General features: G+C 33.5%; 2 protein-coding genes across 3 annotated transcripts; one reads left to right on the top strand and one right to left on the bottom strand.

Annotated features, from left to right (window-relative positions):
- The first annotated feature begins 51 nt into the window (after positions 1-51).
- On the top strand, positions 52-1100 carry LOC131647852 (uncharacterized). 2 transcript variants are annotated; one of them, XM_058917671.1, is made up of 2 exons: positions 52-462; positions 580-1100. In XM_058917671.1, the coding sequence occupies exons 1-2, from the start codon at positions 177-179 to the stop codon at positions 777-779; spliced, it is 486 nt and encodes a 161-aa protein (XP_058773654.1). In that variant the 5' UTR covers positions 52-176; the 3' UTR covers positions 780-1100. The 2 variants fall into 2 exon arrangements, with proteins under 2 accessions (XP_058773654.1, XP_058773653.1); XM_058917670.1 differs by having other exon boundaries at positions 54-462; positions 550-1100.
- An 18602-nt stretch (positions 1101-19702) lies between these two features.
- On the bottom strand, positions 19703-21003 carry LOC131647851 (mitogen-activated protein kinase kinase kinase 17-like). Its single transcript, XM_058917669.1, has one exon. It carries the CDS (start codon positions 20930-20932, stop codon positions 19763-19765), a length of 1170 nt encoding a protein of 389 aa, XP_058773652.1. The 5' UTR covers positions 20933-21003; the 3' UTR covers positions 19703-19762.
- Between the last annotated feature and the right edge of the window lie 2253 nt (positions 21004-23256).

Here is a 23256-nt window from a genome sequence, read left to right as displayed (position 1 = left end):
TCAACCTTATACTAATAATATAACATTAATAAATAGGACTTCACTTATTTATTTCGCATTAAAAGTAAGACTCCACTTATTGTTTATTCGTATTAGCATCCTAATTAATTCTATAGTCCTACCTTTTTATATTCAATTATCAACTTAGTTAGAATAATACAGAGAAATAAACGAAAATGTTGCAGCTATTATATGCAGTTATATTTGCAGAAATGTTAATGATTATGAGTTTTTTGTTCAAGACACCGCTAAGGAAGCTCGTGATCATGGCTTTGAACACGGCCAAGCGCGGCCGTGGACCCGTCGTCGTTAAAACCGTCACGGCCACGTTGGTGGTGATGCTCGGTTCTGCACTCTACAGTATTTATGAGATTCGGTGTCGGTATGTGGAAAGTGTTACTATTATTGATCCCACCGAACAAGTACTATTGTCCAACCACCTATTACAAGCTTCTCTTTTGGGTAATTAATCAACTTTTTCACTTTCACTTTTATTTGTTTTATTCAATATTGGTTCATTTGTTACATATATTGTGATTGTGTGGACAGGGTTTGTTTTGTTCCTTTCTTTGGTTATAGATAGATTGCATCATTACATTAGAGAGCTTCGGGTTCTTAGGAAAACTATGGAAACTGTTAAGAATCAGAATCGAAGTTTTGAGAGGAATAAAAGCGTGAATGCATCGGAGAACAAGGCGTTGAAGGAAGAAATTGGTGTGTTGAAGTCCAAAATTGAGAAACTGGAATCTGAATGTGAAGTAAGAAGAAAGCAGGGTTGAGTCCTTGGAAACTAAAGTGGATGCTCAGAATCTTAGGAAAGTTTTGGAGAGTACAGAATAAAGATTTTCTTATGTTGATGACAGAGTTTATGAATTTGCTGTTTATGTTTTGGTTGGGGTTGATTACATGATAAGAATAGCTTATAGTTTAGTAATAGGTTAAAATTGAATATACCTACACCTATACCGTATGTACGGACGATATTATTCATGTTCGGACGTCACTATACATGTACGGACGAATACTATTCATGTACGAATGAATACTATTCATGTACGGACGTTTATTTTTAATACTTGGACGTGCATTAACCAACTTCATTACTGTATTAACCAAATTTTTACACTGCATTAACCAAGTTTGATGACTGTTAAAAAATATTTTTAATACCTGAATGTTGCATTAACCAATTTTATTACCGCATTAACCAACTTTATTACTGCATTAACCAAGGTTTTACACAGCATTAATCAAGTTTGATAACTGCTAAAAATTATTTTTAATACCTGAATGTTGCATTAACCAACTTCATTACTGCATTAACTAAATTTAATGACTATTGTAAAATACTGTTTAGTGTAAGTATTAGTGTAATAATTGGGTGTATGAATAGCATTACTATATATATATATATATATATATATATATATATATATATATATATATATATATATATATATATATATATATATATATATATATATATATATATATATATATATATATATATATATATATATATATATATATACCTTTTTTTTTTTAGTATATGCTGTATAATACTAGCAGTAGCAGCTGCTATGCATTAGTGTGAGGAAGAAACATTCAATTGTACTATTTTAGGGAAGATGTGGACGTATATCAAGATAAAAATGGTTATGCAAGTAGTTTCAAAAACAAGAGGCAGAGAGAGAATTGGGGTATAAAAGATTTTTAGAGATTTTAAAATATAAAATATTTCAAATGTAGATTTTAATATAATGGATAGAGGATAAAGAGAAATGCAAGTAAGAATAGATAAATAAATAGATAAGAAATCAGAGAAAAACACACTACATTTTATTCTAGTTTGATAAAAACTAGAGGCATATCTTAAGGATTGACTCTTGAAATTTTCACTATGACATGGATTTTACAACATAATCAACCCACATCCTCCTTAGCGTTTGTTACTTCTTTCGTGTTTTCGACCGCGTCAATTGGTATCAAAGCATGTTTTCTCCTATTCTTTTCGTAGCTTGATAACCATGGCAGATCAATTGGTGACCAGAGCAGATCTTGAGTGAATTACCGCGGCTTTAACCACAACTCTAACTGCTTTGACTGAATAAATGGTGACTTTAATAAATCAGGTGAACAACATCAACAACAACGAGAATCAGCAAAGAGACAGGAGAGATGAACCAATTAGGGTTTCACGGGGTGGAAACAATCATACTGAAGATCTGAGTTCTAAAAGTTAAGATGGTGGGGATTAGGCTTAAAAGTATTGTTGATGTTTGGAGGGATAAATTTGTTGTTCTTAGACAGAGGCAAAGAAAAGGGCCGGTCAAATCTTGCGAAAAATGAAACAAATGATGTTGTAGCAGTTTTTACTGAAGGATTGTGAGGAGATTCTTTATAAGATGTATATTAAGTGTGTTTAGGAAAAGAGAACTATAATAGAATACACAACTGAGTTCTTGTGTTTCTATGAGCGTAATGAATTGGGAGGATCAGAGAACCAAAAAGTAGCTCGATACATCAATGGCTTAAAGGGATCCATGCAGTAGAAGATGAGTTTACAGATTGTATGGACCATGTGACTGAAGCATCCAGTCTAGTTTGGAAGGCAAAATTGATGGGAAAATCCCCTCGAAATTTATCACATTTTAGGTAATTGCCCCATATTAACTTTGAATCAATAGATGATAGGGAAAAGAGTGTAGCAACTAGGGATTCCAACATTGAGAATAAGGGGACTAGCAGCCTTAGCGGTGTCCACCAGGGTAAAACACCAGTCCAACGACATAATAACCCATATGCTAAACTCACTAGAGACACGTGTTATCGTTGTAATGGAAGAGGTCACAGATCAAATGTTTGTCCAATAAAGAGAGTCACTACTGTTGCGGAAGAAAGGGAAAATGAAGTTGAATGAGTAACATGCAATTGAGAACGATGAATATGCAGTGGCTGAGTTTGTAGAGGAACAATCTGATGAAAGAGTAAATTTTGTGTTACAAAGAATTTTAATAGCATCCAAGATGAAGAGCAGTGCAAGATTTTTTTCTGAAAACAAATTATTCTATCAAGAAAAAAGTGTGTAATTTGGTTGTGGATACTGGCAGCATGGAGAATTTGATGTCACAGAAATTGGTAGATTATTGGAAGTTGTCCACAAAATCCCATGAGAAGCCATACACCCTCGGTTGGGTGAACAAGGGCTCTCAAGTTCGAGTAACACTAGCCTGTAAAGTTTATATCTCCATCGAAAATCATTATAAAGAATAGGTACTTTGTGATGTTCAGATGTTTGTCATATTTTAATTGGAAGATCTTGTAAATTTGATAATGATATCACTTATCGTGGACGGGATAATGTGATTATGTTTACATGGGGCACACATAAAATTGTAATGGCTCCTGTTTTACACTTTGATAAGAATCCAAGAGAAAAAAATTCCAATTTTTTGGTGATGACACAAAGTGAAAAGGAGTTTGATGAGGCTGTTAAAGAAACTGAATTTTCTGTCAAGTGGTGTGTGAATGAACAATTAGAGAAAATGTGGACTACTAAAAAAACATGTGAATGGATAATTAGAGAGGCTTGGAAAACAAGAAATAATTGTGAGAGGAAATTAACAAGGATGCAAGCCTTAGATAGGGAATTCAAGAAATTTAGATTTAATGAAATGAGGAATGAGTTGTTGAAGATTGAAAAACATCTCAAATCCGACTCATGGGAGAAGTGAGAAGACTATAAACGAGTATATAGACATGAATCGTATGCATGTTGAGCTTCTTAATATTGAGGAAACCATTTGATTCCAAAAAACAGATCATTGTGGTTAAAAGAATGGGATATGAATACAAATTGTTTGTATATGAAGGCAAAGCAAAAAGGTAAATTTTGAATTTTGAATCAATTGTCTAAAAATTATAAAGTGTGTAAAGTGGCAAATGGAAAAAGTCTCAATCTTTTATGATTTGTTAATTATAACATTAAACTTTAGCTAGTATAAATTAATTTGAAGAAAAGTTATATTAGTAGTTTTATATGTAGTTAATAGTTGATTAGCTAGTATAAATTGTATTTAAAGTAAAGGTTATATTAGTAATTTTGTATGTAGTTAATGTCACTTGGAGAGACCATAAACTAGATGTATCCTTTGAAGGCCATGTTTCTTGATGGGCTACCAACATTATTGTTTTTAAAATTATTAGCTAATTATTGGTGTTGATGTCTTTTTTTTTTTATAAGTTATTGGTGTTGATGTCAAACTCTAGTGATGTATATAGTGAACAAAGGGAAGTCTTTAGATGATCTTAATAAAACTTTCATAGTCTTGGTTCTCAAGTGCAAGAACTCAATCTCCTCAACATAATTCAGATCGATCAACCTCTACAATATTGCTATGAAGATAATGACTAAAACTATTACATATTGAATCAAACCCATTTTAGACGATTTGGTAGATGAAGAGAAGAACATATTTTTCCAGGGTATATTAATAAAAATATAATGCCTCAATTCTCATGGAATGCTTAATTCCATTGGATGAAGAAGAAGACAAATGGGTGTGATGACTTTGAAACTAGATATGGCCAAGGCGTATGAAAGTACAAATAAACATAAAAGAAATGTTCACTTGACGAGTTGGATGAAAATATGTACACAAAAAGATAGACCGGGGTAATTTCCTTCATAGCTTTTAATGACTTTAACAAAGCTTTGTTTGACAAAAAATGCGGGAGATTGGTTAAAGACCAAAACTCCTTATTGGCTATAATCTTTAACATTTGGTACTACCCTAGATCAAGTTTTGTGTGTTCTAAGGTAGGGTACTAAGCAAGTTATTTTTAAAGAAGCCACTTAAAAAAAGACTACTTCACGCAAAGGAAGTGATTAACTTGAGAGCTAGGTGGTCTACTAATAATTGACAATCAATCCATATCTTAAGTGATAATTTGATCCCGAATCACCAAGGATTCAAAATTCAATAGCATGCGGAGAAAACCTCTCAATATGTAACAATACGCTTATTTGTTTATGAAGACATTCACCAATGGAACATAAGAAAAAGTCATTTTCAACGATTGATTTCTAAAATATATCAACTAATATGTATATGACATTATTTGATTGGTTGCGTGTACAAATATTTTACATTGTACATAATTATTAATCTCATAAGATAAACCCAGTCAAGCAATGTTTGATTAAATTTATAAAATTGTTCATTGCACCACATGTCTTACTCACTCAACCTAGTGAAATTTCGAAAATATCTCTAAAACTTAGAATTTTGAATCCAGATGCACTAAAACATACACTAAATACAAGTATAAAAATGTACGGATATTAAAATTTGGACGCACCCTAACACACCACAACAAACCCAACATCAAAATTACAACGAAATCAAAGTTAAAAATATGTACGAATTTCAAAATATGGATTCAGCTTACAGAGTTCAAAATCCGGACACATTCAATTAAATAAGTGCGCCCTCTCTTTCTCTATTCTTCCCCTTGCATTTGAAATCAAGCAAACTAATGTAGAAAAATGCCCTTACTAATGTTTACTCTTATTTCAATATTGTTCCAGTTTTTATCTCAAGATTTCCTCATGTTCGCTCAAACTTAGCATCTTCATCAACTTCTACTCCTCTCCATTCAAGCTAAGCACATTCACTATCCCATTTAGTAAGTTTCTCATAGCGTTTTTTATGCATGTAATTCCTTAATAAGTTATAGTTATGTTACATAAGGATACAACTAATAGAAATGCAATACTTGTTTGGTCCTGATTAGATTTGGTATGAATTTGTCACATTTGAGGGCGTTTGGGTATATGCATGAACGGGTTCTGCTCTGGTGCATGTAGTATACCCGTTAAACAAATAACAAATTCTTGATTTCTATATTTTTTGTTTGTTTTTTAATTTTGTTTGCTAATACATTGTTTTTGTTTCTTTTCTTATAATATGCTTTTCATTGTTTGATTATATAAAAATGTAGTGATAGACAATATATATACAAATATGGTTTAGTGGCCCAAGATGCTTCAATGCGCATGAAGAAATCTAGACTCTCGCGACCTGTAGTTTGAGAATTGTCATGTGTTGCTGAGGGATCGTCTTCCCAATGTCATGTATCTCTAGCGTATGATGAAGCATCTGCCGCTCTCATTCTTGTTGTTGTACATGTGTATGATCCACATCCTCCAGATGAACCTGATGATGTTGCACCTGATAGTTTCCTGGGAGGTCGCGAAGACATTTCATTACTTCCTCCATATGCACAACAAGTTGGAGTTTACATATGGGAAGGAGAGGTAGCATGAATATTTAATCACCCTTTTAAATATTTGTTTTATACTAGATGAACTCTTTGACATTGATGTACTTTTTTTGGAGTACCATGACACATTGAAATTATAAACCATGGTAGGAAGATATCAAAGATACAGAATCCTAATCAACCATAGTTTAGGGAAGTTTTGGAGCTATTCGGGCTGAAGGACTTTAGTAGGAATAAATATGATTATAATGACCTTGGTATTTTGTCTGCATTTGTTGAGAGATGGCACACAAAGAAGTCGTTATTTCATCTTTCCATCAGAGATATGACTATTACCCTTGATCATATATCACACGTTCTACATTTTCTGATCACAACAATTGTTGAATGACTCTAGAGTTAGTAGATACGAGGCCCACGACCTAATGGTGGCATAATTAGGGGTTGATCAAGGTAAATTCCAAATGGAGATAGAAGACACTACAAGATGTAATGCTAATTTTTCATTCCTATCATAAAATTATATTAACCACCTAAATAAGGATGTGGATGCTGAGGGTGATGAGGCACAAATTCCCTATCATAGAGTATGTGCATTGAGGACATACTTCCTAATTTTGGTTGGCACAAGCATATTCGTGGACAAAAGTGTGATCTATGTCAATATTTTCTACATTAAATACTTCAAGGACTTGGAGAGGATTCATGAATACAATTAAGGACATCTTGTTTGATTTATCTATTCTCCAAGTTACTTGAAAGTAGTTTATGGAAGACAAGACAATTGACATAAAGCAACTGTCTATTTCACGTAATTTACTTATATCATTACTGATATTAATTTTACAATACTTGTGCTACACACTAACTAGTATTTCATCTTAACCATTTTTAGGTTTGGATCCTCCATATTTTTCTAAGTATCATTTTCTAGGAGTATGTTAAAGACTACCCTAAAGATTTTCCATGTGCGTGCTCGATTATCCCACTCGAAGGTAAGTCGAGGACTGAGTCGTACATACCTGCACTTGATCGCATCTTAGAAGATAATATTTGTTTCAGGACGTACAATGAGTAGTGTTAGACATGGTCGTTGGAGGTGATATCTTGGTACTCTTGATGGCTGACTTGTGGTTCTCGATTTGTACAAGCATCTACCTGAGTGAGTATTGCAGGAGTTCGGGTATCTGCATGGTATACTCGGGGACCCAATAGTTGATTTTCCTCCCACTATCCTCCGTAGAGATATTGATGAGATATTTATGGCCTACCATGAGCATTTGGTTCCAAAGGATGTACGTAGTGTGTCAACTCCTCGTCAATAGAGTACGGTATATGGTTACATCCAATGATTTTATAGAGTGTTTCATCCTTACATACCATTAGATCCAAAAGGAGATCCCCCTAGGTCAGCTCATCAGAAGTAACTAGAAGAGGAACAAGTAACGAGCGGATCTTGTCGTGGATATATTACCTATAAGGTACTCCTAAGAAGGTCACTATGCAATCAATCTTAGTAGAGGTATATAATGCATTGTAGTATATGAGGTAGAGGAGGAACAACGTCATTAGATATACGTAGTAGTTGTATTTTTATTTTTATTTTACGCAAATTTTTTGAAATTTTGTATTGTTTGTTGTATTTTACGAATGACTGATGTATGATTTACAAATAAGTTATGAAAAATTGATCTTAGTTATAACTGAGTTATGTGTAAGGTTTATTGTGTGAATACTGCATGATTATCAAATGATATAAAAATTTCTTCCTAGTTACTTTCTAGGGATTCATAATATTGTCCAGGAATTTTTCCGGATTCTAAAATTCAGATTCACCCCATTGTTATGATATAAACAATAAGAATATTTGTTCTAGGCGTTTGTCTGAATTTTAAAATCTAAATTCACCTCCATTGTTATCAAATAAAGGTCCAACTGATGCGTAAAATACTGTCAAGGATTTGTCTGGATTTTAAGGATTTGTCCGAATTCTAAAATTTGAATTAACATATTTGTTTAACACACATAAGCAATATGGGGGTGCCTTTATGACCAATAGATTTGCTCTATAACTAATGCATCCGAATTTCAATTATCAAATGATACAAAAAAAAAAAACATTTTTGAATTTCCATATAATTTGTGAAAACTGCGGGATTAGATTCTCTAACTTTCAACTTTTTACATTTTTCTAACTTTCTCTCTCATAATTTACTTTCTCACGTCATTTTTTCTCCAAAATAAATACCATCTCTCTTTTGTCTTTTTTTCTTCTAAAATTACTATACCTTTCTATCCATAAAGTTAGAGAATCCTCATAAACACTCCCTAAATTTATGACTCCAATGTGTTTTAACTCAGGTTTGTATTGCACCTTGTAAGACCCTAAACAAGTATGTCTTACTCTGAATGAAACTCAAAAAAGAATTCCCACCCTTCAAGTACTATAACCGAAAAATAAATACTATCTCTATTTTAAAATTTATATTATTTAAAAATTGAATAAATTAAAAATTACAATTAAATTATTTAAAAAATTACATTTTAATTACACTAATCTTATTATTTACTGATAAAATTTTGATCATTAAATGTAAAAAAAATTGTAACACTTTAATATTAGTGTCTATAATAATAACCAAAGCGCATAAAAATGTTACTTTTTTTTTTGTTGTACATATAAGAATCAAATCATTGTATAACAATTATTTGCTATCTTGTATTCAATGACATATACTCCCTCCACCTACTATTATAAATAAAAATTTATTCTTAAATTTATAAAATAATTAATGTATTTGATTTATATATAAATCAAATATAATAATTATTTAATAAATTTAAAAATGGATTTTTATCTATAATATTGAAATAAAGTCTACTAAATTCATAGTATCTCAAACAAATTATAAATATCGTTATAAAAAATTCATTACTTTTCTAATAAAGTCTCCTAACTAAGTATTATTGATCACAATTCATATTCCTATATTTATCTTGATTTATAGAATTTGACAGAAATCCAACTACTACCTCCAAATAGTTGGTTAAACAATGGTCACTTTGTAGTGGAAAACTAAGATTCGAAAATGTGAAGTTTGTGGCAAAATTTTATGAAAACAAACACAATTTACTACCAAAAACTATTGCAACCATTTATTATTATTGGTTTGGTGAAAGGTCAAATTTCATCTATCGAACATACCTAAACAGTGACAGACATACAAAGAGAAAAAGATGAAACTAAAAGACATTGCATTAACCTTGGTGTCCCTTTGTTTCTTGTCCATTGGAATAAAACAAAAACAAATAAAGAACAGAAGAGAGAGGTTGGGAATTAAAAACTAAGGTAGCAACTAGGTCCTTATGTTCTGTCCAGCATTACATGTTATAAATTAATTCCATCCACTTATTTTAAATCCAATGAAAAATCGAAAATGTTGTTTTGTATCTTCTAGAAATTGCAATTCGGACGCATTAAAATACAACAAATCTTTTTATCAGAAACATATTCCCATCCAAGTAAAAAATATATGTTCGAATTACAAAATTTGCATACAACCTTAGGCAATTGAATTTCAGACACATTCAAGCGGAAAAATGAATTCTCCATAACCTTGTATGTGGAGTGCTCTTCATGATCATAACTCAAATATCCTTAAACTTTTCTAACTTTCTTGTATTTGTATTCAAAATGTTCACTTGCAAACATAATTCCATTGTATTTTGACGTCAATATGCAAAATTGAATGAATTTGCAGGTAGTATACATACATGTCTATCATTGATCATTATTTAGATAATCTATTTTTTTTCTATAACATGAACTCAAAGTCCAGAAAATGATATATGAATTCTTGAAGGATTGGTTCGAAAATTGAAATCCAGATTCTTTGAATGGTGATGGAAATTTTCTTATATTTTTATTGGTTGTAGGTATGGGGAACCCTAATAGTATTAACAAAGCTACTACATCTAAGGATGATAAATCGAAACATCCTCAACTAGGTTATGTCCACATTGATGTTGGAATATAATTTATCAATAAACATGAGTTTAATTTGCTTGAACATATGCTTCAATGGGTTCGCAGGGAGGCGGCCAAATTAGGGTTTGTCATTGTTATCGGGAGGTTAGATTCTGGTTCTGGTAAAAGACAAACATTTGTTACTATGGTGTGAGGAAGAAGTGACTAGTATAAAGAACCTATCCAAAAAAAATGAAATGTGATGACACCGGAGCAAAGAAATATGGATGTCCTTTTAAGTTGCGCACGTACCACAAGGCGAATAATATATGGACATTTAATGTGATTTATAGTATACATATCATGGTTTGTGTCACAAGTCAGCTGGTCATCCGATTGTATGTCGTCTAAATTTTGAAGAGAAGAAAACTGTTTCGAACATGACATTATACATGGTTCAATCCAAAAACATACTCACAACTTTAAAAAGGAAAAGACTAGAAAATGTCTCAAATATTAAATAAGTATACAATGTTAGCAACTGAAACAACAAGGACTAAGTGGTACCAGATCTGAAATGCAACCATTTTTGAAAATGTTGGATGATAATCATTATGTATCTAGGTACGTGTAAGGATGGAAAATTGTTCGAGATTAGTTTTGGACACATCCTAATTCCATAAAGTTGTTCAATATATTTTGCATTGTGTTGATAACTGATTCAACATATAAAACCAACAAGTACATGTTTCCTCATTCGAAAATGGTTGGTGTTACTTCTAGAGGGATGACTTGTTCTGTTGGCTCAACTTTTTTGGAATGTGAAAAAGAGGATAATGCTACACGGCCTTTGAAAGTGTTTCAAAGTATTTTGTAAGACTAAGAAAATATGCCATAGGTTATTGTCTCTGGTCGCGATACCGTATTAATGAATTCAGTTGCAAAGGTGTTTCCTACATCATATATTTTATTGTGCAGGTAACATATAACAAAAACCAAATGAGAAGTAGAATAAAGCTTGCGGTAGGGACTAAAAAATCAAGTGTGGAGATGAAAAAAAGGTCAAACCTAGTTAGATATTGGAAAATATCATGGACGCTTGAAATCTTATAATCAGTTCTTCTACAAAGGAGTTATATGTCGAATCATTCATGCAATTCAAAAGGGTATGCACGAAATATTTGAATTTCTTGAAATATGTTAAAAGTACAACATTAGACCAGATGAAGGAGAAAATATTTGTGTATGAGACTAATCCGATTTGACAATTTAGAAATAACACAACTAATGGAGTTGAATCTTCTCATGCTACATTGAAGAACTAGTTGAAAAATAGTAAGGGGAATTTTTTTGTAAGGGTTGGAAATCAATTAACTAAATGATTTAAAATTAACATAACAAAATACATACATCATTTGGTTGCAGCATCATAATATTAGTGTTAGGCAAAAATATGGGGATTAAACGGTCTAGAAGGGGGGTTGAATAAACTAGTCTTCTTAAACCATTTAAAAAAATTCTTGTGCAAAATCAGAGTTCAATCATTAGAAGCGGATGGGGCATGCATAAGTAAAAATATAGTAGATGATTCAAGAATTATATGTTTTACCATCTTCCTAACATGCATGACTCAATCAAAATTGAAACTAATCGAGATAAACGAATTTATCTTAATAAGAAATTCAATATTGACCATAATACAATTTTGAGCATAGTTGAAAATTGAGATATAAAAAATGATTGAAAAATCCGAGTTTAGAGTTATTACAATATTAATCAGTGTATAAAAGAGAAAATGAACTAGATACACCGCAGAACTAAACTTATATGATAACACATTATAAGCAAGATCAAAATCTAGATGACATTCTAATGCATAAAATTAAAAGAGATAGGGTAAGAGAAATGAACACTGGATGTATAGTGGTTCGACAATTCGTCACCAATTTGTCTATTCCATCCTTAAATGGTTTTACCATTGAAAATTCTAATGTCTTCTACTATTTTTAAAGATAATGATTCAAGTACTTTGGCACAGTAAATTATCACCAATCTGAACACTACTAGTCCAATGCTTCAGTCAACACAAATCTAAAATGATATTCCCTTCTGATGAAGAATATTAATCAATTGCTAATATTTAATATCTTAAATGATCTTGATCCAACGATCTTGCTAGACACAATAATCCTGCTTCAAGCTTTCGTTCGGAAGCAACCTTTACTCGACTATACTGGATCCTCGTTTGAACGATTGTTCTAACCAAGAAAGTTTGGACAACTGTCAACTTTGTTATGCAGCAAAAAAATTATTTTCCTTGATATAAAGAGACTCATAAATAATGAGGGTATATAAATAATCTCACACAACACAGGTACAAAATTCTCGTAAAATCAACATTCTATAAGTTTTTTCACAAGGTTGAATCAATGAGATGGTGTGTTTGTGAATGAAGAGACTCTCATAGTTTTTCAAGCTTTCCAAAAGTATACGTATGGATCTTGTTCTGATCGAGAACCAAAGTTGGATGTATTTGGAAAATTGATGATCTTGAACTATGGTTCTAATCTCCTTTACGGCGGCATGGAGTGGACCCTCTTAGTTAGCACTCCAATGCCCAAGTCAGTTCAAGATTCAAGATGAATATAGTGAAAAAATAAATCAGAGATTGTACCTTGCTCTTGGTGTGTAAACTGACTTTATACCTTGGATCAAATGAAGTGGATTTTAGATGGATTAGGCTTTGTCCAATTTGTCCTTTGGTTAATCCAAAATAATTTCCCTCAAGGATTTGTCAAGAACTGAATGGACCAGGGGAAGCCTTAAGTATCATCGACTAGTTTCCATGTTGCGGTTCAATGTAGAATAGAACAAAAATGCTCGGGATATGTTTTGAATAAGTAATGGGGAACATGCACATCTAAGAAAGTTTCATCATTGAAACGCTTCATCATCCTTTTCTGACATGTGCAGTGACGTGACCAACTAGGGTATGAAACAATTTACACAATACATGAGTACACTCGAGTTGAAGTATATCCAAGAGTGGAAGTCTAGTCATTGATCTTGTGATTTATTTCCATAGTTGGTTTCATCCTTTCAGTTGTCGTTGCTTATAAATAGGGAGAGTTGAGTATTTGGAAGTTTTTTTTGCAACCTTTAGAATTCAGACTTACAGTTATTTTTTCGGAAAAACATCTTCGATCTTTCTTCCATAAGAGTATTACTAGAGGCGATTCAATTATTTCCTTAAAGCTTTCTCCTATTTTCCATTCCTCCTGCTTCATCAATTCCACATAACCAGGAACCTTTCCAACTAAAGCTTTTATCTTCGGTATTTCTTATTTTCTAGTTATGATAAGCAATACTACGGTTGATTTAATGAGCAATTCTGAAGTTGAAATGGGGACATCCCCTGATCCTCATCTACATTCTCTTAGTATCAATCATATATAACCAGAAATTATGCCCATTTTTTATGTTTCTAACTTAGAAATGGTATCAAAGTATTCTTTGGAGGAAGAAACTTCGTCATTGGTTCATTAGATGCTCTTGTATCAAATATTGAAGGAGGAATAAATCACACTGAGGTCTCTATCCCCTTTCACGTCTTTCTAGAATAGGAGGTATGATCCAATTTGTAAATGAGGGAACACGCTAGAGATTACATTTAGCTTCATTTGCAAACCGATGGTTGTGAGCCTAACAACACTAATATACTGGCCCATTTGAATCTCGAAGCCGACCAAGCGTGTCGGAGAATGACTGGGTAGATACAAAAGTAGCGGGCACTTCCTTAGCTCTCATCACCTAGGATGACATAAATTCCACTAGCATTAGAGTCAGCGACCCTTTGGAGTGGTTAACCCTTTTAGTGTTAGGGGAAAAGAGGGTATGCGATTTGATGATTGTATGATCCCATTTTCTAACTGTCTGTTTACGAGAATAAGAATCTGTTTCCCTTTTTCCTAATTTGAGGTGGTCGTACTGAAACATTTAAAAGTTGCTCCTTCCTAACTTCATCTAGGGTCATGGGCATACATAAGGGTATTTCAACTATGTGCCGAGCATAAATCCTGGAAGCCCTCTCTTAGCTTACTCTTTCATCTTTTCCATCAGAGACATACTTCCCTGGATAATTTTTGTTACCATGAGCTTATTTACTTTCATCCGGTCCACCCTTGGTTCAGCCCCTTTACTCTGGACTAGGGTATTTTTTTGGGACGTTTTTTATTGGTGAAGCCTCTCACCCTCTAGGCCCACTTTTCTTTCTTTTATCTCCTAGCCAAATCTCCTCGCTTCTGTTGGGTTTTGTACCTAACATATTTTTCCAAGATATATTTTAACCAGAATGCTCGCTTCTAATGTACCAAGGTGATAATGAAGGAGAAAATGCAATTTTGGTTTCAAGGTCTCGGCTAAGAGGATGGATTCGGACCCAGTGAGGTGTCCTCCACCGAAGTGACAAAAGGCTAATTGATACTAATGTTATCTTGAGGACAATTATCCAAGAGGAGAGGAGGAATATTTTTTGTGAGAGCAGAGTCTTCATGCTTTTTTTTACATGCATAATTGGATTTTGTAAATAGCATGGACAAAGTAAGAAAGTTGAATATGTTCTATAGCCTTGCTGATGCTTAAGGTATTCGGGTTGTGGTGAATATTGGGACTATCACTTCTACACCTCTTCCTCAGGCCACCATTAATCCAATTTTGATCCCCTCTCCTAACCGACCGTAGAGATTTCTACTCCCGCTCTTGAGGTGGATCAACTTGTGGATGTTGCAACCACTTTTTCAGTGGAAGAATCAACCCCATCTCCAATTTCAATAAAGAGGGCCCAAGTTGAGGAACTACAATCCCCCTTAACTGAAGGTTCTCCAAAATGGACTCAGGTTGTTAAGGACATTGCTTCAGAGGAGATAATTCCATTCATAAAGATACTAGATGTATTATATTCTCGGCTTCCCAGCACTCTTGAACAGGCTTCCATTATTATTTGATGTCGTATTCATCCTTCTTCTAAAATATCCTTCAGGAGGATAAGATGAATGGATTCTCAACTTTCTCACAACATATTTAAAGCTACTTCTATCTTCTTTATTGTTTATGCTAAACGGGGATATTTCTTGGCCTCGGGAAATCCCTCCCAAGAAAGGGATACCTGGAAAGGGATGTCGAAGTTATGAAATTGAGGCACATTAATTTCCAAAAGAAGCTTATTGTGTTACATGAGGAAGTTAAAACCGCGAACTTTTACATGAGGTGATAGAAATAAATGGTTCACCCTTTATTGGCCACCCATGTGACTGATCTGTAGGATTCTTCATAGGATGTAAAGAAGTGGTACAAGGTTGTTTCTACTTCTGTTAAGGAGAAGACTCGTCAGGTGGAGGAGCATTGAAAAGTTCTTCTTTAGGAAACCGAGACCCATGTAGAGGCCTTGAAAGCTCTCTAGGATGAGGTGGCAAGTTTGAAGCGGGCACTCAGTGACTCTCTTTAACAAACTATGTAGGACGTGCTCGGAGTCGATGAGTAGTTGTAAAACAAGCAAGGAGGTTCTTCCATGATGCTGTAATTTATTCCAAAGCATTGGATCCGTTTAAGTATACTCCCAGGGTGACTCACGCAGGTGGTTCAAGTACCTCGACTTTAAATGCTTCGGCTTGATTTTCTTTTGCTTTGTATTATTTTAATTTCTTGCGGTTCTTCCCAGGATTTTTGTGCCTTGGGTGTAATGATATTTATTTTATAATGGAAATATTTACCTCGATAATTAAAGTTTCATTCTCTTTTTAAAGCTTTTGTGCCTGACTTTGCTTTATCATAATTCCATGTTTACAAATTGTTGTAACTTATGGGCTTGACCTTTTACCCCGCGAAGTTTAAATGTTTAAGCTGGACTACCAACATTCATCGGCTACAGCATGATTTCTATTTTGGGCGTGAGAGCCTTAAGTGCTTTCTTTATGAAGAGAACAGTTCATTTTATTGTAATGAAATGGAAAATATGCCTCCAAAAATTTCCTGCTTCGTGATTCGTGACTTAGCGAATTGAATAATGTTAGCTATCATTTTTTTATTGTTGTATTTGCTTGTATTGATGTGAATATCACGTTTGGCGATTTGCTTGTGTTTCTCAGGGAGATGTCTGAGATAGGTGAAATCGACATGATATGATAGTACTTTTGTATTGTGCTCCACGTCATAGAGGATCGTTCTCCGACCAAAGGTAGAATCTTCGTCCCTACCCCTGAGGATTGGCTTGCATTGAGGTGGATGTCTCTAGGATCCACCACATACACCCTTGGAATGGCTAGATCCGGAGGGTAGGGGTGTTTGAGCTATATAAGAATCTCATAAATGGGTTTATTATATATTGGATACATGATAAGTGCCAAATTGTAGTTAAATTTGTGTGTAGTTTTGTGCACTTATCAACTTATTTTGTTGAAATCCTTCGAATAAACCTCAACTTGTATGTAAATAAGTATATATTGCGTATAATCGTGTCTTCGTGTAAATATTGTATTGTTTTATAGTTTTTCATCTATTTTGTAGGTATTCATGCATGGTTGAAGCATTGAGCAATAAGAGCCAAAGGCACAACTTCAAAGATGTGATTTTGAGCAATTCATCAAGAATAAGACTCAAATAAAAGAAGAGGAAAATCAACAATTTAGTCGGTATTTAGTCATTGTTAGATTGAAAATTGAATAAGCTTTCCAACGCTTTTGAATGCATAAATCAGATTTACGGTTCTCGAGTTATGGTGAAAGCAAGAAATTATTTTTCTCATTGCTGTCAAATTCTCCAGACGAGCTCGGAGCGATTTGAGCACCCCTTTGTCGCTGGGCGAACTCGGGGCAATTTTTCCTGCTTTTGTGTTGCATTTTGGGAATAAAGTGAAAATTTGCCGGGCGAATTTGGTAAGCGTCGGCCAAATTTATCTGGGCAGAAACTTGTATATAGAGTTTTAGAACACATTTTTAGGTTAGCGTTTTGGGGTCTTTTAAATTCTAACTTCATCAAAAGCAATTTTTGGAGTGAAAAGGCTAGGAAATCAACCAGGGAAGTTGGGTTAGCTTTCCATTTTTGAGACAACAAGGTTGGGGTTTTGCTTGTCTACTCCCTTTTCTATGATGCTTTTCTTGTTGGGATTTGGGTGATTTCCCCATTGTTGTATATATTTCTTTTAATCTTTATCATTAACGTAGGGCTAGACCCTAGTTAAGAGATCATATAAGCTACAGTCTCTTTATAGCCCTAGCTTCTCGCAGAACATGTAGTCTGATCTTTATCCCTTTTGAATATCCAACACATTAATTATTTGTTTGTCCCCTACTTCCACCTCTACTTTTGTAAATTGATTAATGTACTCATGCATGGTCTCTTACTTCTTTTGTTGAATCGCACTGAGTACGACTATCGTAGTGGGCCTCCACTTTCAAACACTAAATTGATCAGTAAAAGAGTCACGGAGTTCCTTCCAAGAGTCTATGCTCCCAGTAGGGAGGGCATCATTGCGTCTCCTTTGAGGGATATTTTTTCTAGTCGACCTAAAGTTCACACCACTACGGCTACGAGTTATTTTCCATTTTGGGTGTGAGAACCCTCACAACGTTGTCCTTGAGAAAAGGAGTCTCGTTCGGTTGAATTGTGTTGGTGTTGCATATAAATTATCCTTAACCTCGATTCCCAAGAAATGTATGATTATTTTGGTCTGTCCGAAACAGTTCCCCCTAGTTGAGGTTAAGGAGCATTGTGCGAACTTCGAGTTCTCATAAAAAACGTCACTGTTCCGTTCAAGAATCATAAATAGTTGATGATAGAGTAACATATGGTTTAGATGTGGTGGATTGTGCTTCCGATGCAGCTGAGCAAGCTGGATCTTCAAAATTAGCACTCTGATGCTCAGGTCAATGAATGAGTAAGAATTAGTTTAAGTTTGAGAATGAATAGAATACTCGGATCTCGGCTCATGCAGAATTTTATATAACTGAGGTGGTTGAAACTGTTTCCCTTATTCTTGCATTTCACATACAACATTATCTAATTAGATCTGATGATAACAAGCTGACAGTAAATATGAATTACACGTTCCATATTTGAGTGAGGTTATAGTTGGTCCTCTCACCATTCTTCGCACGCCATTCTTCACCGAACTTGTTGCTAAGTCTTGATGCGTTCTTCTTGTGAGTTGCATAGCCCAATTTCATGTACCTTTTATTGTATTTCTCAAAAAAGTTCATATATACACTCTCTTTTTTTGGGTTAGATCCGAAAAAAACTTTAGGAATACCCATTTCATTGGATCGAAGTGTAAATTTTTACAATGTCTTTAAAATGATCAAAGTTTTATTATATTTATTTTCTAGTTAGTATCCAAGAAAATCTAATCAATACGTTTCTGAAATCCAATCTCTTACCATTTAGACAATAGAATATACTTTAATCCGTTAGTACCGATCTTTGTAGTCTGAACCCACATGTCTTTTCTTAATTATTGATGTTACTACTACTAGTATTGATCTCAATGCATATATATGGAATTCGACAGAAATCCACAAAGCCCAAAATTTGTTGCTTATTTGCTAAACATCTACACGTTTTATCAATACTTGTTTGTTACAAGATGGTCCAACTTCATCTATCAGGCACCCATGAACAATAACAAAAACAAAATAGTGACAGTAATTATGTAGCACATACATTTTATATTGAGGGCGTGTTCAGGGTTTAACTAGACATTTGTCAGACACAATCACATATATAATTAGTAGCGGATTCAGAAATTTTAGATAGTCCGAACAAAAACTTTACATCATTGATTATTCATCTGTTTTAATTTTCACATTCTGTTTGTATTAATTTTGTCTCTGGTTTTGTCTAAAAATCGGCTATTAAATTGAGGGGAATACAAAAAAAATAGGGGTTGAGCCCGGACGCATATCCGGACTAGCTGAACCATGGAACCGCCCCTGTATCTAGTGTATGTTAGTTTCATATTACTTGCCACATCAAATGACACAATCACATATACGGTGTCTGTCTGTGTTCTGTCTGTGTCTATGTCCGTGTTTCATATTGCGGACCCACCAAAAGACACATAAGAAAATGAGAGACATTATATTAACCTTGGTGTGTCTTAGCTTCTTGTCCACCAAAGCCAACCAATGACAGATAAAAAACAGAAGAGAAGTTAGCAGTTAAAAACTCAGGTAGCAGCTAGGGCCAGTCCAGCCTTGCATGTTCTAAATTTCACTCTCCCTTTTGGTTGCATTTTTTAATTTTACATTTTTCAGCCTTTAAAATTTTCAATTTTTGCAATCTGTCAATGCAATTAAACCCAACATACAATATCAAAACCCACCAAACATAAATTTAGTTAGGCTTGTGACCAAAAAAAACCATAAAGTGATAAAACATTAACTGCAACATAAATTCTAATTGCAAGTTTGTCATATAAAAATTCCAAATCATACAAAAAAAAAATCTTCAATAACTGAATTATAACCAATCTAATGATGAATTTGGCATCAGTAACTTCCCAATGCCTCTCTCAAAATCAAAACTATTAACTACAAAACTAACATCACTAATCAAACAATTAGTATAATCCTCACAAAAATAATCACTACTAATCCTATCATTAACATCACTAATTGAAGACTCATCTGCATCATTTCCTCTAGCTATAATCCAATTTTCATCACCCAATTTCCAACATGGATCCCTTGAACACAAAGCAAGCTTTTTGATCCTATCAACAGCACAATTCTCAAAACCAATCTTACCCAAATCATCAAAAACCAAACTTTCCGAATCCTCTTCGCAATTCCAAAAGCCTTGTTCGAGAATACTAGTCGGCGAACACGAATCAAACTCTTGAATTTTCTCAAGAAACGGATGCTTCAACAACTGACCACAACTCCATCTCTCCTTAGGATCCCTTACAAAACACTTTCTCAAGAAATCCTTTGCTTGTTCCGAAAGAAAACACGGAATCGTCGGAACTTCATCGGAATACGCAACACGAAACAGAACATTAACAGGGTCATCCACATTGGACCAAGGTGAAAAACCAGTTGCCATTTCAATAACAGTACAACCAAGCGACCAAACATCACAAGGATACCCTTGTTCTTCACCTCGCGCTGCTTCCGGCGACATATACATCGGAGTTCCGGCGATCAGCCCAATTTCATCAACCATCTTTGCGCAACCAAAGTCTCCGATTTTAACTCCTTTTTCACCAACCAATATGTTACTACCTTTGATATCACAATGCACAACACCTTTTGAATGCAAGTACTCTAGTCCTTCCACAATCTGTCTTGTGTAGTGTGCCATCATCGGCTCGTTAAGCCGGCCGCCGTTTCGTCGCGTCTCCTCGGAGAGATTTCCAAACGGCATATACTCCATGAAGAGGTTGAACCAACTCTTGTGATTCTCCTTTGTGAAATTGCAACCTTTGTATGTAACTATGTAGGGAGAGGACAGAGAAGACAAAATTCTCTGTTCTCTCTGGAGTTGTTTGGAGTTTGAAACCGATGTTGAAGTCGATGTTTCCGCTGATTTAACAGCGGAGACATCGGAGGAGAGGGGAGAGATGGCAAGGTAGACAGTGGCGGATGAGCCTTGTCCGATGATGTTGCCTCTTGTCCACTCCATCTCCATTTTGGTTTCTGTTCTGTTTTTTTGTTTTGAGGTTTTGGTTTGATATTGCGGCCTTTATATAATAGAAGAAAAAATGGGCACACTTTGAATTTAGTTTTGAAAGAGTTAATTTTATTGGTTGGTTTACTTAATTAGTTGAAGCTATTTTCTTTTTGAGGAGAGTGAGTGTTACTTCAAAGGGGAGTTTAGGACGTGTTCAATTTTGGGTGGTGCTTTTGCTGCTTAGTTGGCTATTGATTACTTTGTGCCAAGTGGAAAATTTAATATATAAGTTTCTTTTAGAAAATTTTTATAAGAGTCTCACTTCAAACAATATACGGGGTCTGCGTGCGTATTTATGAGGAAAAATAATCATTCTCTTATAAATCGGTTTTGTTTGAACGAGTTTGGTTAATCTCAAAATTTCAATAAATATCAGAATTATGTTAATGATCGGTCAGACAATCTGATATGAAATTTCTGTTATGTGTTATCAAATATCTACTATTAGAGGTCTATTAGATCCTCTGCTATTTTGTAGATCGCTCGAATATTTTTTTTGAAGATTAGTCTTTAGTAAAATTCAATGGATATTTTATCGTAATAATATAGAATAAAGAAAATGTTTTGATGTTGACTTATATTGGTGAAAGTGAAAGTTAATAGATGTTTAAGAGTCTAGGTTAGGTATAGATCAAAGGGTAATTAAGATTGGATTAATTCCTTGTTTTGTATCATACTCTTAGCAAGACTTTGAAAAATAGAACTTGATGGGTTTTAGTGGCAAGGGAGTGTGAATTGGGGTGGGGTGGGTTCAACCACCAATGTGGTTGGAGATTAGCATCTTTGTTGTTATTTTATAACATGTTTCATGTATGATTTATATAAGGTAATAGAGACATATAATAAACTCCAAACATTGGAATAATATTCTTGAAATGTGCAGGTGAGGAATAGTACTAGTCAACAAGTGCATGTGTTCTGTTAGAGAAAATTTACATCTTTGTTTGTTTCATATAATTTGTGTGTTTAATTTGGTTCCCTCATAAAAAGTTTTATTACAATTTTTCTTTTACAAAATAGCAATAACTCTTTTGCTAGATGGACATAAATAAATAAAAATATATAATTTATTTTAATCATATAAGGAAAATTAATAAGGGATTAGTTGACCCTAAGTGTGAATAAATTAATGTTTAATTGTAAATAATTAAATTTTATGGTCCTAATTTGAGACCCTTTTTGTGGGGAATAAAACTCATTGATAGGTGAGAGAGTACTATAAGGAATTTGTATTGGTCAAGTTGATGTAATGCTACAACTCTCATGAATTTGTGAAATTAATACTAGCATTTGGATTTCATTTATTGGTCATGATATCTTGCTCATGGAAAAGTGAAACGTACTTCAATACAATAAGTTGTTGAAAACTTTATCAAGCTTTGTGGTAAGTATCTAGAAAATTTAACACCAAAAGTTCCAACTGTCATATCATGTCTACTTCTAGAAGCTTAATTAAAATGTGGATTAGTTAAACCATGAATTGTCCTTTAATGAGTGGTTATTAGTATTGTCTAAGTAACCTTTAATAATAACTATTTATATAATGTGTCACACGAGTGATACATATATATAAATCCCCTATGCATATTTTTATTCTCGGGAGTCCAAGAGGATCACAGGACAACAAAATTATTTTTTGGAGATAAAAAAAGTTAAGATTAAATTGAATTTTAGAAGATTTGAGATAGGCTTACGATAAAAACTTTAAAGATTGAATTTAGTCTATAGTGTATCATAAACATTTTCTTAATCTGACTTTTTAAAATGTCTAATATAATCTGAAAATTTATTTAAAAATATGTTTCATATTAAAGATTTTAAATAGTCTATTTTATTTATTTTTTAAGTAGACTATATTTGTTTTCTAATAAATATGAATTTCATAGTTTTTTAACTACTTAAGTGTAATTTATTTAATTAAATAAAATTTAAAAAATTTAAATTTAATATTTATAAATCAAGATTAAATATATCAGATTAGACTTAATACACATTTTAATTTCTAAACTTAATTTAATATTCTACTTTGATTATTTAACTAAAAGTTAGTCTCTTAACTTCACTTTTGTTATACTATTTGGTTTCTACTGTCAATTTTTGACAAAAATGTTAACTTATGGTGTCGTAGTAGAGCTCAAAGTCCAGATGTGCCTCATTATTTATAGGGTTAATAGTAATTCACCCTGTAATGTTAGCTAATTTTGCTTTTTCCTCTCCCTACCTTTTGGCAACGGTTTTTTCAAAAAAACCGTTGGTAAAACCTGCCTTTAGCAACGGTAGGA

Source organism: Vicia villosa, linkage group LG2 (genome assembly GCF_029867415.1).
Source record: "Vicia villosa cultivar HV-30 ecotype Madison, WI linkage group LG2, Vvil1.0, whole genome shotgun sequence".
Classification (NCBI taxonomy): Eukaryota; Viridiplantae; Streptophyta; class Magnoliopsida; order Fabales; family Fabaceae; genus Vicia; species Vicia villosa.
The sequence above is the reverse complement of the archived record's forward strand: the minus strand, read 5'-3'. Positions and strand labels throughout refer to the sequence as shown.